Source organism: Gasterosteus aculeatus, chromosome 14 (assembly GCF_964276395.1).
Source record: "Gasterosteus aculeatus chromosome 14, fGasAcu3.hap1.1, whole genome shotgun sequence".
Lineage (NCBI taxonomy): Eukaryota > Metazoa > Chordata > Actinopteri > Perciformes > Gasterosteidae > Gasterosteus > Gasterosteus aculeatus.
Window position 1 is genome coordinate 1,278,147 of NC_135702.1, and position 16,851 is coordinate 1,294,997.

Consider the following 16,851-nt stretch of genomic DNA (forward strand, 5'->3'; position numbering starts at 1 on the left):
TGGACCTCAGCCTCCTGCCAGATTGAAGGGGTTTTGTCCGGGGTGAGAGGGGTCGGCTACCATCTTTGTAGCTGCTTCAGAGACCTGGAAGCGAACAAGTCCTGCAGGGACGGCAGATTGCAGCCGATCAGCCTCTCTGCAGAGCGGAGGACACGCTGCAGCCTGCCCTTGTCCTTGGCTGTGGCTGCAGCATACCAGACGGTGATGGAGGAGCAGAGAATGGACTCCATGATGGCCGTGTAGAAGTGGACCATCATCGTCTTTGGCAGGTTGAATTTCTTCAGCTGCCTCAGGAAGAAGAAAGAAGAAGAAGAAGTGACAACAACCACAGTTCACCCGACAAACCGTCAACGCCGGTTCACTTTCCTCATCAACGAAAAAGGGCCAAATCCCCAAAAAGCCGCTGCAATTCCCCGACTCCATCACCCAGGACAAAGACATCAGCCTCCCAACCTCGTCCCATCTATTGCTGTCTTACCACACGTAGCCAGCCGCTTCGTCTCCACGCTCTAGTGAGATCCCCAGAAATCCAGCCTCCACCAACCTCCAACTGGAGCGTTGCAACGGTGCAAAAAGGACTAAAGGAAAATTAAATCCCTTTCCTCCACTTTTTGATCTACTTATGTTAAACATCTGTGGATAACATGTTGCCACCAAAAGAAAATCAAAATCAATTTTTTTTTTTTCTTTACTTTGTCCGGATTGTTTTGACAGTGGCGGTTTTATCCATCTTCTGTGGGGGGTGAGAGGGGATTGTGAATGTGTCACATTGTACATCATACAAGCAGGCTTCTTTACTGGCTTTTCTTACCCACAATCCTTTGCACAGCAGATGTAGGAGCCAGAGGGTTCAAGGGGCCATGTGATGAGGAAGTAGAATCCTTCATGTAACAACATGTACTTTGTGAGGAAGCTGCAGTAAATGATTCAACACGCAGCTTCACACTGATACGTGGGCGAGTTGTTCCGCCCCGACAGGTTCAACCTGAAGTGGAGAGAAGAATAACTGCTCAAAAAAAAGAAAATGGCCAACTGTCTGTCTGTTATCTGTGAAAAACGCAATATTTTAAGAAAGCATCAGCATTTGTGTGCATTTCGATGGCATTTCTAGCGAGAAGTCTGCGTTATATTTTCATAATCTTCTATCAGAGAACGTAGACGACCTTCCGTTAATTAGTTTCTAGTGACGTAGTTGCAAGGCGATGTAAATGAATGGGCCAAATAAAACGTAGTATGTCACGATTTTGGAGAGAAAGCGTGACAATACCACGTTCCACAGCTACACGTTTTGCTGTGAGACTGGTTGCGAATAAAAACACTCTGAGCTCAGACTCTGTTGTCTTAGTGGATGTTTTTATTCAATATGAACTCTTCACAACATTTGTTACAAAGGTTTCTGCTTCATCACGTGTTCCCTACTAGTCTACATGTAGAAGAAGACCAGGAGACAAAGAGGGACGTGCACCAGTCAGACTGCATACTTTGATGGTGACGTGAGGACGCACCCTCTCTGATGAAGGACAACAAGCTCCAACAAGCTGCGTCACTTCACTCCGTCTGATGGAAGCTGAAGTGAAGCACGGAGCTGCTTTTCTACACGGACCTGCTGAGGACAGAAGAGAGCTGCTCACTGAGGAAGTTCATGTCTACAAGTTCAGTAAGTGCAGCTGTGATTGGTTGAATGACATCATTGATGCTTGTGGACGTGTGATTGTTTAAAGCTGGGAAACAAGATGGCGCCTGTGTGAGCAGGCAGAGAGGAGTTGCTGTTAGTCTGAATGATGACGCTGTGATGAAGACGAGGAGCTCAGTCTGATCTGGGGTCTGTGAGGACTGACAGATGAGGAGGGAAAGGTAGCAGATGGAGGGGCCCTAGGACCCAGCAGGGACCACAGAGCTCACCTGGGCCTTTGTTCTTGAAACACACCTGACAGACGCTCTGTTTGCTCCACAGAACACATCTAGTCACTTTTTAGAGTGTTTGACTGTTGAAGAGGGGAAGGTAGCAGACGGAGGGGCACTATATATTTTTTATTTAGATTCGAGGTCTTATGTTTTTCAGTTGAAGATTTTATGTTTTCGGATACAAATGTTTTTGACTTTTGGCCCTGATATGGCTTAGGGGGCGTGGCATCAGCTGAAAGGGGCGTGTCATCATGATTGACAGCTTAACAAAGAAGGCTGAAAACCTTCCTCTACGCGTTGCCTTCAGGAAATCTGGAATTATGAATCAACACTTTTAGTCACCATATTCACTTATTTAGTTCTATCAACCTCAAACTGCTTCATATTTCTAATCTTGATGAAACACGACCTTTCAAACAGAGTCGTGCCCCCAAAGACATTATAGCACCTAATGCACATACTTACTACGTAAATATATATATATTATCTTTACTTGTTGGAGAGGAAGTGCAGATAAGCCGTTCATAGATCAGACATCAGGACTCCTGATCGTAACCACACCAACAATGGAGAAAAACCCGTTCACACACACATCTACACGTGTACTAACACACAAACACACACCCATCTGGTACGACTGGTTTGCCTCATGTTGGAAAATACCTCAAGTCAGAGGGTTCAAGTTGTTTTAGCCGTTGCAAATATCCACTGTGGGTTCCTTCAGTCAAAGACGTCCTGCTCTCTGCGACAAGCTGTCGGATGACTGGACGTCCTTCACGTGTGTCCACATTCAGAAAGCAAGCTCACACGTATCTGCTGTCACATGCTTATGGTTCATCACTGTGTGTGTTTAGCTGTTCCTGTTTGATTGTGTTTATATCGCTATACACCATGTTCACGTGATCGGGTGGAGCAGACTCCATCACATGGATGCTACGCTGCGTTCACAGTGGTTCAGAGATTCAAACGTGGTTGTTGAACGCTACTATCTGAGTTTATTGCTCTTATTCTGTGATTTGGGTTAAAACAGCTCGCTAAGTAGAACTTTGTCACTGGTGTAAATTGTCTTACTGCCAATCACGTGAATGTGGTGTATAGAAAGTGTGGATTCATAATTACCACAGTGCCTACGCTTCCTGAAGGCAACACGGTTGAGGAACCTTTTCAGCCTTCTTTGTTAAGCTGTCACTCAAGATGACACGCCCCTCTCGGTTGATGCCACGCCCCCTTATCAGGGCCAAAAGTCTGACAGTGAAAAAACGATTGAACAGTTGAATCGGAAAATATGAAATCTACAACTGAATAATGAAAGGAACCTAAATATCTATGTATATATATAGAAAATAATGTGATTATATATCTAGAAAATAATGAAAATAAATATATATAGAAAATAATGTGATTATTTATCTAGAAAATAATGAAAATAAATATTTTGTAAGGGTTAGGGTAAGGGTTGTTCAGTCTGTTCAGTTCTGAATTATGTTGTGTTGTGCAACATATGTGGTTATACATCAACATAAGTTGTAAGAATCCTCAATATATTTCTCAATAAATATAATGGGTAGATCATTTTGACTTGGTCATTTCAAAAGCGTCCGCTCAATGACATGTAATGTAACTGTTACCTGAACAACTCCACCAGCTCCACCCAAGTGAAACAGAGTTATTAAGAAGTATTTAAAAGTCCACATTAGAAAACTCCTTGGTGGATCCACACACACACACACACACACACACACAGACACACACACAGACACACACGCAAGCAGGCTTCTTTACTGGCTTTTCTTACCCACAATCCTTTGCACAGCAGATGTAGGAGCCAGAGGGTTCAAGGTGCCATGTGATGAGGAAGTAGAATCCTTCATGTAACAACATGTACTTTGTGAGGAAGCTGCAGTAAATGATTCAACACGCAGCTTCACATTGATACGTGGGCGAGTTGTTCCGCCCCGACAGGTTCAACCTGAAGTGGAGAGAAGAATAACTGCTCAAAAAAAAGAAAATGGCCGACTGTCTGTCTGTTATCTGTGAAAAACGCAATATTTTAAGAAAGCATCAGCATTTGTGTGCATTTCGATGGCATTTCTAGAACTAAATCATCTTAATTTTATTTTGAATACGTTTTTTTTCAAATCTCTATTTCGAAAGATCAAAAGCTTTGTCCTGGATTTGGCTCCATATACTTCCTGCTTCATGATTAGTTTGATTATGAATTGAGTTTGTTTGATGAATACAAATTACACGGCATTTCTGTTGTTGCAGGTGAAGCTGTGAACCACCTTCACACTTCCCCAATATTCACAGATTCAACCAACTTGTGTCCACAAAGAGGACGCTGACTTCATCAGAGGTGCTTAGAAAGAGAGAGAAGAATTCTATTTGATTGTGAATCCAAACCAATGAACCGATAAAACTCCATCTTTAAAACATGCTTCTTTTTAAATGCAGAGCAGTAATTGTTCTGTGTGAATGATGTTTATTTGGGTGTCTTTAAAAAGGACAGATGGAGAAAGTCAAGAAGGAGATCTTCAAAATTCTAAAGGATCTCAAGAAGGAGGACTTTGAAGTATTCCAGTGGCACCTGGAGAACGATCCAAGCCCGGAACACCTCGGATCAATACCACGCAGTGACCTGGAGAACAAAAACAGGGAGAACACGGTGGACCTGATGGTGCAGTACTACGGCACAACCTCTGTTCAGGTGGCCGTGGAGGTTTTGAAAGAGATTCAAAGGAACGATCTGGCCGAAAAATTATCCAAAATGAACTTTAACCCTACGGGTAAGTTGTTAAAAAGCGGAAGAAAGACATCAGATGTGTATAATAAAGATACAACAGATTATTCATGTTAATACCGTCCTTGACAAACGTTAATAATAGCGGGGCACCACCCTTGGATTAGGGATTAAAAACTATAACTATAGTATAGCTGTAAACTATAAAGTCTCATAATTGATGTTCACTCATTAAGCGAAACTATTCCACTATTAAGTGTAGATTTTAATTTCAGCACAGGCTAAATATACCAGCTATTATCACTCTACAAATGCACAAAGTAAACACAGAAAACATCTTGTTTCAGGCAAACCGAATCCTGTGGGAGGAGATGGAGGTCAAGGTGAAGAGACTTTTTGTACCACCATCTAATTATTGCACACTTCAATTATTTCCGTGGTCATATTCAATCTATCAACTTTATTCCAGACACAGAGGTCCATAGAGAATACATACACATAAAAAACAACAACACAAACAACATTTAAGAATGATGCAGACGAGGCATCAATTATAAAAACTTATACAGGCTTCGGGTCCAATGTCTCCAGAAGCACAATGTATACCTTGTGTCCCTCTTGGAGACATCCACTAAGGACACAACAATCATATTCTTAGACCCTGTCAATCTGCACATGAATCTATACATACAATTTATTAAAACAGCTTTAAAAGTGGGCACTTTATTGGACACAAACATTTCACTGGCACTATTCCACCGAGGGACTTTACGCACAATTCTCAGTGCATCATTATAAGCCACTTGAAGTTTTTTCATCTTTGACTTACTAAAATGACACCACAGGTGGGCAGTATACAGTGGGGCGCAATAGGTTCTGAAAAGTGCGATTTTAACATCAGAAGTGCACATGAGAAATGTGCGTGCCAGCATGTTCGCTTGCCCATACAATTTTCCACACATCATCATCATCATCATCATCATCATCACACAGGTCATCTCTGATCACATGTCCTAGATATTTGACTTTCTTCTTCTTGATGCTATGTATTCTGCAATCCTATCCATAAGAATCCCTTCTAGTACCTTGGATAGTATACTAGCAAGAGCAATAGGTCTATAGTTATCTATACTAGTTAATTTACCAGTCTTATTTTTAACTACAGGCACAAGCAAAACAGACAACATGGACCCAGGAAGTATGCCATGTTTAATCAACTCAGAAAAGCACAAAGCAGGTAAAACTGAGATAGTTTGACCAGCATATTTCAGATATCAGATTTCAGATATTTCAGTCATAGTTCTCGATTGTCAAGTTCTCACAGTCAATATTCGTGTAGCTTCAGATAGGAATGCAAAAAAATACAACCAATAACTTAATCCAAGGGAAATATTACACCATTAAAGTAAAGCACTATCTGGTTTGTGTCTTTTTCTGTTCATTCAGAGATTATCACCAACTGTCAACGTGAACTCAAATCCAACCTGAAGAAGAAGTTCCAGCGTGTGTTTGAGGGGATCGCTAAAGCAGGAAAGACATCCCTTCTGAATGAGATCTACACAGAGCTCTACATCACAGAGGGAGGGACTGCTGAGGTCAATGAAGAACATGAGATCAGACAGATTGAAACAGCATCCTGGAAACCAGACAGACTAGAAAAAAACATCAGACTAGAAGACCTCCTCAAAGCCTCAGCTGGAGGAGAGGAACCAATCAGAACAGTGATGACTAAGGGAGTGGCTGGCATTGGGAAAACTCTCTTAACACAGAAGTTCACTCTGGACTGGGCTGAAGACAAAGACCACCAGGACATACAGTTCACATTTCCATTCACCTTCAGAGAGCTGAATGTGCAGAGAGAGAAGAAGTTCAGCTTGGTGGGACTTGTTCATCACTTCTTCAGTGAAACCAAAGCTGCAGAAATCTGCAGGTTTGAAGAGTTCCAGGTAATGATCATCTTTGACGGTCTGGATGAGTGTCGACTTCCTCTGGACTTCCTCAACAATGAGATCCTGACTGATGTCACAGAGATCTCCTCAGTGGATGTGCTCCTCACAAACCTCATCAGGGGGAAGCTGCTTCCTTCTGCTCGCCTCTGGATAACCACACGACCTGCTGCAGCCAATCAGATCCCTCCTGAGTGTGTCGGCATGGTGACAGAGGTCAGAGGGTTCAGCGACCCCCAGAAGGAGGAGTACTTCAGGAAGAAGTTCAGTGATAAGGAGCAGGCCAGCAGGATCATCTCACACATCAAGACCTCACGAAGCATCCACATCATGTGCCACATCCCAGTCTTCTGCTGGATCACTGCTGGAGTTCTGGTGAAGGTGTTGAAGACCAGAGAGGGAGGAGAGCTGCCCAAGACCCTGACTGAGATGTACATTCACTTCCTGGTGGTTCAGTCCAAAATGAAGAAGGTCAAGTACGATGGAGGAACTGAGACGGATCCACACTGGAGTCCAGAGAGCAGGAAGATGATCGAGTCTCTGGGAAAACTGGCCTTTGATCAGCTGCAGAAAGGACACCTGATCTTCTATGAATCCGACCTGACAGAGTGTGACATCGATATCAAAGCAGCCTCAGTGTGCTCAGGAGTGTTCACTCAGATCTTTAGAGAGGAGAGCGAACTGTACCAGGACAAGGTGTTCTGCTTCGTCCATCTGAGTGTTCAAGAGTTTCTGGCTGCTCTTCATGTCCATCTGACCTTCTACAGCTCTGGTGTCAATCTGCTGTCAGAAGAACAAACCTCCCACCAGTTTAAACGCTCTAAACCCAATCCTGAACCACAGCATCTCTACCAGAGTGCTGTGGACGAGGCCTTAAAGAGTCCTAATGGACACCTGGACTTGTTCCTCCGCTTCTTCCTGGGTCTTTCCCTGGAGACCAATCTGACTCTTCTACGAGGTCTGCTGACAAAGACAGGAAGTAGCTCACAGACCAATCAGGAGACAGTCCAGTACATCAAGAAGAAGATCAGTAGGAATGTGTCTCCAGAGAAAAGCATCAATCTGTTCCACTGTCTGAATGAACTGAATGATGGTTCTCTAGTGGAGGAGATCCAACAGTCCCTTAGTTCAGGACGTCTCTCCACAGATAAACTGTCTCCTGCTCAGTGGTCAGCTCTGGTCTTCATCTTACTGTCATCACAAGAAGATCTGGAGGTGTTTGACCTGAAGAAATACTCTGCTTCAGAGGAGGCTCTTCTGAGGCTGCTGCCAGTGGTCAAAGCCTCCAACAAAGCTCTGTAAGTACAGAGAGTTAGATTCACACATCATGACTTAAACATGCTGCCATCTTTTCTACTTATTGTTTATATTTTCTTCATTGTTGTTTCTTCAGACTGAGTGACTGTAACCTCTCAAAGAGAAGCTGTGAAGCTCTGTCCTCAGTTCTCAGCTCACAGTCCTCTAGTCTGAGAGAGCTGGATCTGAGTAACAACCACCTGCCGGATTCAGGACTGAAGCTGCTGTGTGCTGGACTGGAGAGTCCACACTGTGACCTGGAGACTCTCAGGTCAGGATTCAACACGGTTTCTTTTATTTAGTTTAATTCCTGACTTTCGTAAGATTCTTTCTGCTTGCATTATTTACATCAAACATTTATTTCATGTATATATTTATGTTCTCAGTATTATTGTCAGATTGTTGATGAACATTAGTGGGTGTTTAGTTGTGAATGGAAACCAGTCAGTAACCATTTTAATGTGACCCCTCAGTAGCCGACAGTATCTCAGTCCTGCAGTGACCTTCTAGTCCTCACAGCTCCCTCAGATCATGTGACATGTGTGTTGTTTTGTGTGTCTGCAGGCTGTCAGCCTGTCTGATCACAGAGGAAGGCTGTTCTCCTCTGGCTTCAGCTCTGAGCTCCAACCCCTCCCATCTGAGAGAGCTGGACCTGAGTAACAACCACCTGCAGGATTCAGGAGTGAAGCTTCTGTGTGTTGGACTGGAGAATCCACACTGTGACCTGGAGACCCTCAGGTCAGGATTCAACACGGTGTCTTTTATTTAGTTAAATTCCTGACTTTCGTAAGATTCTTTCTGCTTGCCTTATTTACAACAAACATTTATTTTATGTATATATTTATGTTCTCAGTATTATTGTCAGATTGTTGATGAACATTAGTGGGTGTTTAGTTGTGACTGGAAACCAGTCAGTAACCATTTTAATGTGACCCCTCAGTAGCCGACAGTATCTTAGTCCTGCAGTGACCTTCTAGTCCTCACAGCTCCCTCAGATCATGTGACATGTGTGTTGTTTTGTGTGTCTGCAGGCTGTCAGCCTGTCTGATCACAGAGGAAGGCTGTTCTCCTCTGGCTTCAGCTCTGAGCTCCAACCCCTCCCATCTGAGAGAGCTGGACCTGAGTAACAACAACCTGCAGGATTCAGGACTGAAGCTGCTGTGTGTTGAACTGGAGAATCCACGCTGTGACCTGGAGACCCTCAGGTCAGGATTCAACACGGTGTCTTTTATTTAGTTAAATTCCTGACTTTCGTAAGATTCTTTCTGCTTGCCTTATTTACAACAAACATTTATTTTATGTATATATTTATGTTCTCAGTATTATTGTCAGATTGTTGATGAACATTAGTGGGTGTTTAGTTGTGACTGGAAACCAGTCAGTAACCATGTTAATGTGACCCCTCTGTACCTGATAGTATCTCAGTCCTGCAGTGACCTTCTAGTCCTCACAGCTCCCTCAGATCATGTGACATGTGTGTTGTTTTGTGTGTTTATAGTCTGTCAGGCTGTCTGATCACAGAGGAAGGCTGTTCTTCTCTGGCTTCCGCTCTGAGCTCCAACCCCTCCCATCTGAGAGAGATGGACCTGAGTAACAACGACCTGCGGGATTCAGGAGTGAAGCTGCTGTGTGTTGGACTGAAGAGTCCACGCTGTGACCTGGAGACCCTCAGGTCAGGATTCAATCAATGTTCACCTGGTTTATTTATATCCCTGATATTTTTCTGACCTTCTTTAGATACTTTCTGCTTGAATGATTCAAATCAAAGATGTCATTTCCAAATATTTTCATAAACATGTGATAGTGTTGATTTCCAATATAATGTTACAAATTGAAATATTTGAGATTAATCATAGTTGTCAGTAATATTATCAGATTGTTGATGTACATTAGTGGGTGTTTAGTTGTGACTGAAAACCAGTCAGTAACCATTGTGATGTCATGAGAGGCGCCTCCGCTCTCACCGGGTAGTTCAAGCAGTGAGAGGACACCAGTTTCAAATATAAACAGAAGGTTTTATTCACGTTCTCTGGAATCAACAAAAACAGTAGTCCAAAAAGGGTAACTCAGGCTCCGGTCAATCTTAAAATATGTCTCGTCTTCGAAGGGGAATCATAAATCCAACTCACAAGAATAAATGGTAAATGGACTGTACTTGTATAGCGCTTTTCTAGTCTTCTGACCACTCAAAGCGCTTTAACACTACATGACATCATTCACCCATTCACCCATTCACACCCATTCATACACTGATGACAGGAGAACCATACACAGTGACACCTGCCATCAGTAACTATCATTCACACACTGTAGTCGCAGCTACAGGAGCAATGTTGGGTTAAGTGTCTTGCCCAAGGACACAACGACATGCAGGTTAGCCGGGCCTGGGATCGAACCGACAATCCTCTGATTGGAGGACGACCGTGCTCCCCACTCACCCACAGTCGCCCTAAAAGAATATACAGTCTTCCTCCACGATATCCTCCTACGGCGGTCTGGTCTCTCTCGAACCCCACTGGCTGTCTGTCTCTAACCCTTATGAAGGCCAGGACCCAGCCGTCCAGGACCCAGCCTCTCGTGACATCACACCATGTTAATGTGACCCCTCTGTACCTGATAGTATCTCAGTCCTGCAGTGACCTTCTAGTCCTCACAGCTCCCTCAGATCATGTGACATGTGTGTGTGTTGTGTGTCTGCAGGCTGTCAGGCTGTCTGATCACAGAGGAAGGCTGTTCTTCTCTGGCCTCAGCTCTGAGCTCCAACCCCTCCCATCTGAGAGAGCTGGACCTGAGCTACAATCATCCAGGAGACTCAGGAGTGAAGCTGCTGTCTGCTGGACTGGAGGATCCTCAGTGGAGACTGGAGACTCTCAGGTATGAAGAGGCTGCAGCCACAGACCATCAGTCTGTAGAGGAGCTGGAAACCTTTTCTCTGTCCCACTGTCAGCCTGGTTAATAAGACCCTGACACACCAAGCTGACCTCAAACTACCAGAGACTCATCTACTGTTTGTGTCCCACATGAGACCATCAACACAGACAGAAGTAGTGAGGAACAGTAGCCAGGATGAGCCTGAACAGGGAGGAAGGTGATGAAAGGCTTGTTTCTTTGGAGTCTTGTCTTGTTGTTGTAAGAGAGGACAGTGTCTCCTGACACGTTGACGGCATCATGGTGGGTTGATATGAGTCAACGTCGTCACGCTGCAGGTTTGTGGGCTCTTAACAAACAACACTTGGATGTTTAGATGCTGGTCATCTGCCTCCAGTGTGTGTTTGTCCTTTAGTCCAGACATTATCATTAAGAGACAAACAGTCAGAAACAATCTGTTCAAAGCGTCTTGATGGATCATCACAGGAGGAACGTTTGGTGTTTTAAAGGAGTTCAGCTTCACCTGCTTTTGGTGCTTTGCACTGAGAGCCAGTTCCCTGGATGATGAGAGTGGACTTGTTGAAGCTACAGGTGACAGTCGGCCACAGACGCTCAGTGAAGAACCAACAGCTGATGGTGGACCTGGTGTGTCAGAGCCCAAAGAGGTTTGTTTAGGACTGGACCACAGTGCTCTGTGGCTGCAGACCCACCTGAGCTGTAACACCTTCACCTCCAGACTACAGGTGATGGAAACCAGTGTTGACTGTTGCTAGGAGACGGGATGTGAACAGCAGTGTCACAGTCGGACCCTTTGGACCTCCGACCAGATTTGCCTTCAAAAATGTCATAAACAACCTTATAAATCCCTTAAAACATTGAAATACGAGGCTAGAACCATATCTACGTGATAACCCAGAGCAGGGACAGTACACGTGTAAAGTTTCTACCTCTTTTATTCATAAGTCGAGTTCAGATTGGCTGATCCGCGTCATTCCACCACTCTATCGGTGTAATAAGCCTGAATAAAGGCGTCGTCGTGCCGACGCACTGGTTTCACTTCCTGGTTGTAAAGTCCTGCGTGTGTTGCAGAGCGATTCACCTCCAGAACAACAGGTGGAGTCACGTGTTTTGTTGAAGACGACCTGGAGAGTGACGTCTTTGTGTGTGGAAGTCGCTGGTTGCTTTATTTATTTATCATGACTTTATTGCCCCGTGCATCCACACTGCTGCTTTTCATCACGGACACATTTGTCCCGTATTTTCCTCCACAACTTTGTTCCCCTCGTTTGTGGAGATCTCCCTCCATGAGTCAGAGGCCGTCCGGCGTCCTCATAGTCCGCCAATGACGGCTTGTACAAGTGCTCAAATTTACGCATTTCTTCCCACAAAAGCTCTTCAATCTGATCCGTTCTCTCGTAAACATTCTTCCTTTTAATAACGGCCGTATTGTGCTGTGAAAACGGAGATGTGAGACTCCGTAAAGGACGTAGTTAGAGACCAATCACAGGGTCAATGGATGAGACCGTGTCCTTCATAGTTTACCTTCACAAACGGACACAATCTCTCTGTGTTGTTGTGTAGCTTTACTTGAAATAGAAACAGCAGATACAAGAACTTCTAGCCTTTTGAAACCAATTCTTCCTATTCTGATAAATGCTTTTAGTTATCTGAATAAGCATAATTCTATGAAAGGATGAACTCCTCTTCCTGTCTGTCCAGATGTCCCCTGTGAATGTGTCTCATGCTGCTTAGTTTAGTACCTTGCTAATGATTGGACTCATTCAACACCCTCAACTTCTGTTCTTCAACGTCTTCAACACATCAAACAATCATTAAAAGCAACTCAAACAGTCTACAACTTTCCTGTAAGTAGATATTTTTAAATGCTTCCACATTCCGTCGCTCTGCGATTGTCTGACAGACTTTTTCTCTCATGTTCAGCGTATTGAAATGTAAGTGTGGACGCGTTGAAGCGTCTGTGACAAAGTGTCCATATTTCATGTACTGCTGCTATCAATGTTCCTCTGATCAGACATTTGATCCATCATCCAGATTGTGTATCAAGTGTATCGGGCACTTTACACTCAGGTTAGAACTTAGAGACTAAAACACGACAACATTAATACAAAAACTGACACTATGTACAACGACTGTCCTCATTTCTCATCACCTTCATTCCTCATTTAAATCCTTCACAACCTTTTAATGACACTTTCCCTCTTTTAGTGAATCAATCTCTGTTTTTAAATCTCAGCGGTTTATAATCTTTATTCTCTCTTCTTCTTCTGCAACGTGAGTCGTAAACTGGGGAGACTGGGGCTGCTTATCTGAGCTGCTGGGAGCCAGTGGGGGGCCACGTGGCACCAGTTGCTGTTTGGGCCTCGTCTGCTGTGGGGGTTGCGTGAGGGGGGTGGAGGTGGATGGAGGTGATGTGGAGGGACGTGAGTTGGAGGCGGGTGGAAGTGAGGTGGAGGTGAGGGGTGGAGGTGGGTGGAGGTGGAGCCTCCAGCCGTGGAGGAGCGTTTAGTCGCGTGTCTCCTGGGACTCTCTCTGCACCAATGTCCCTCCTGTCCACATATATAAGGTCCACCTGTCCTCCCTCGGTTGTCCCTCGTCCTCTGCTGCTGGGTGCTGATGTCCCACTGAACGGTTCCTACCTGCTGGATCTGGGGCCTTTGGGGGACGGGGTATCGGGCCTTGTCTGTCTCCTGTCTCTGTCCTTTGTTTACTGCTGCAGACATCTTGATGTTCACAAGTGTCTTCAGCTGTTTCCTCATCGTGCTCTCAAGTCCGTCCACTGCTTCTCTTCCTTTGGCCTCCGTCTGCTCCTCCATCTTCTCTCTGGTGCTACTCAGCAGGTCCTGAGTCGTAAACACGACCATGATGCAACCTGGTGCATCTAAACCCCCCTGAGATGTCCTCCTGTCCTTTAGGAGCTACTCTGTCACTGACTGTGAGGAGACGACTAATGATGTAAAGTCAAACTAATGAAACCTGCAAAACACCAAACAACAAAGTGAACTCAGCAATGGAAAGTAAAGCAGTGGACCTGAAAGGGAACCAGTCCATCAAACCACTGAGTCACATAACAACTACAACACGGATCAGAACGCCGTCAGTACAAATCAAACTAAACCGCAGATCATCTCAAACTAGTTACGGCTTTCAGCAAATTAAAAATCAATCCAACTCAATGTTAGAATCACAAAGCTGAGATGAAACTTTTAGGGTGTAAACGCTGCCGCAGGAGAGAGAAGAGGAAACTAAAATAAACGTCTAATGAAAATCCATAAAAGCAAAATGAAGTTCAAGTTAAGAAAGTAAAAGTCTAAAGTCACAACGATAATCAATAATCAATCTTATGTTTAAACGTTGAATACCATTCAAACTTTAACTAGTAGTGACGATGGACCTTAACTCAAAGCCTGAAGCAATAATAACCCACTTATCTGACATTTAAATACAATCTAGTTCCACCACTGGAGATCAAATCTATTCAACCTTTTCAGAAGGTCACATTAAAATCAGAGCGGCTCTTTAAATTGGAATCGAGATCAAATCAAATGAAGACAAAGCTGATATCAAACTGTATCAATGCTGAAATGATCACAAGTGATATTAAAGTTGTATTTCTTACCTTTACTTGAATGTCCATCAGTGTTGGAGGGTGAACATCAATGAACAGTCCTTGTGTCCCTTTGACTCTAATGAAGACATTGTCTCTACATCATGTGATTACTCCTGTAAACCATATGAGGCGTGTTGACACAACAGCTGATGACGTGACAATCGTTAGTAACTCTGCACCTCGACACGCTGAGAACACAAAGTACTATATTATAATAGTACTATTATGATCAGCAGCCTGTGACCTGACTGAATACTACAGTACATTCAATGATCACACCTTTGGCTTGAATCCACACGCCGACCCGTTTGCAGATGCTTGAGTGTATTTACATGAGGACGTTCTGTAATATCACAGTAAAAGTGCAGAACGGGACGGAAGTGAATGAGTGAAAAACCAAACAGTGAATCCAATAAACTAACGAGTGCGTTTCTTCTCTTTGTTTGTGTTGTTTGTTCATTGTGAAACATTGTAAATACTGAATGGTCTTTATTTCTATATTTAGTGAATATTTGCTTATTAAACGGTTTAATGTTAATGTTCCTTTGCACACGTCCCATGAAGCTTCATCTGCAGCACGACGTCATTTCTCACATTTTAATTCCCATCTGGTGAAAGTACAGTGACAGGTCCGTTTATTATTTATTCCACATTTATCTACTTTATTCCATGAATATATTCCAGCACCTCGTCGCTGTGTGACGCCTGACTGACAGTCTGTGGTCGTCTGTAAGTAGTGGTAGAAGAAGAAGAGGTGCTCCATGTGGACATGAAGGACAAAGCTGTGTGTGAGAGTGATGTAATGTCCATGTCTCCATGCTGCTCTGACCCCCCTCCTCCTTTCAGGGTGGAGCCTGATGGAGTCCGATGGTTGACACCAGGTCTGAGGAAGTGTAAGTGTGCTTTGATTCATGAAGATTCAACCATCTTCACACTGTGACATCACTCATTCACCTCTGTGATGTCATCATCAACGTGTCAGTAGATGAACACATGATTAATAACTGCAGCTGTTTTGTGTCTTGTTCTCTCATCAGATTCCTGTGAACTCACAATCGACACAAACACAGTAAACAAATACCTCAAACTGTCTGACAACAACAGGAAGGTGACATGTGTGAAGGAGGATCAGTCATATCCTGATCATCCAGACAGATTTGTCTCCTCCCCTCAGCTGCTGTGTAGAACTGGTCTGACTGGTCGCTGTTACTGGGAGGTCGAGTGGAGAGGAAGAGTTTATGTATCAGTGAGTTACAGAGGAATCAAGAGGAAAGGAGACAGTGAAGACTGTTTGTTTGGATACAATGATCAGTCCTGGAGTCTGAGCTGCTCTGATAAAGGTTACTATGTCCGTCACAATGAGACAGTAACACACATCATCTCCTCCTCCTCCTCCTCCTCCTCCTCTGGTAGAGTAGCAGTGTATGTGGACTGTCCTGCTGGCTCTCTGTCCTTCTACAGAGTCTCCTCTGACACACTGATCCACCTCCACACCTTCAGCACCACATTCACTGAACCTCTTTATCCTGGGTTCTGGTTCTGGTCTTCTGGTTCCTCAGTGTCTCTGTGTCCTCTTCAGGAGGGAGAGTCTCCTCCTGGTGGAGAACCTTCCTCTCTGCTCACCACATAGTTCAGTCTGTACAGCTGATGGTGGTTCATGTGGGTGTAGATGCAGGTGGAGCAGGTGAGGGGTACCTGAGCTGGTCTGGACTCTGGGGGGTCCACAGCTCTCTGGGACTCAGGTGGACGTGTGAAGGAGCTCAGCTTAATGCTGCTGTGCTCCTTCAATCAATAGATCATCGTTTAGATATCAGCTCCTAATTAGGCTTTAATCTTCATCTTTATATCTTCAAGAAGACGTTTTATAAAATGCTCGTCTGCCCCCATGTGAGATAAATGTGTCCGTATGTGTGTGTTTCATTTCCACTCACGCTAATAACAACAAGGGGAAACACTTTAAATGTCGAATTCTTTTTTAAGACAATTTTAACTTAATCTTTCAGAATCTGTTCAGTGAACTAAGAAATAATTTCACATAATCAGCTTTTTTTAATGATTCAAACTTCTGAAGAAAATGTTTAATATCCTGACAGATAATATCAGTACTTGTGTTTTTATTCACTATAATAGTACAACATTTAGTCCACGTATTACTTTGGCTTAACAGCAATATAATTGTATGTTTCTAATGTTAATAAATGACTTTTATTGGAAACTGTACATTTTTAAACACGTCATAATATAAACATGCTGTATTGTTTATTTTGACATGAAATACTATGATCCTTCTTAAACATGCTGTACTATTTACATATTATTTATATGTATTTACTTGTTTTGTCACTAGCAGAGAAAACATCTGTGTTACAGCTGGTTGACAAAGGAAGTGAAAAGTTTGTAATAAACAAACAAATAAGTAATAAATAACTTGGTTTATTAACCGTATGAACGTTAACGCAGAGTCGTCT

The 16,851-nt window shown here is 43.6% G+C and overlaps 2 protein-coding genes across 2 annotated transcripts in view; both read left to right on the top strand.

The window, feature by feature from the left end:
• The window catches only part of LOC120814177 (uncharacterized), a 351,528-nt gene that overhangs the window by 280,132 nt on the left and 54,545 nt on the right, over nt 1-16,851 (top strand). Inside the window, 3 exon segments of the mRNA XM_078088631.1 lie at nt 8,452-8,625; nt 8,919-9,092; nt 9,386-9,559. Of these exon segments, the coding sequence (XP_077944757.1) occupies nt 8,452-8,625; nt 8,919-9,092; nt 9,386-9,559 (522 nt within the window).
• LOC144388282 (NACHT, LRR and PYD domains-containing protein 3-like) lies at nt 1,424-16,828 on the top strand. Its single transcript, XM_078088651.1, has 8 exons — nt 1,424-1,657; nt 4,410-4,691; nt 4,993-5,028; nt 6,092-7,889; nt 7,985-8,158; nt 10,588-10,761; nt 15,230-15,276; nt 15,421-16,828. Exons 1-8 carry the CDS (start codon nt 1,561-1,563, stop codon nt 16,011-16,013), a joined length of 3,201 nt encoding a protein of 1,066 aa, XP_077944777.1. The 5' UTR covers nt 1,424-1,560; the 3' UTR covers nt 16,014-16,828.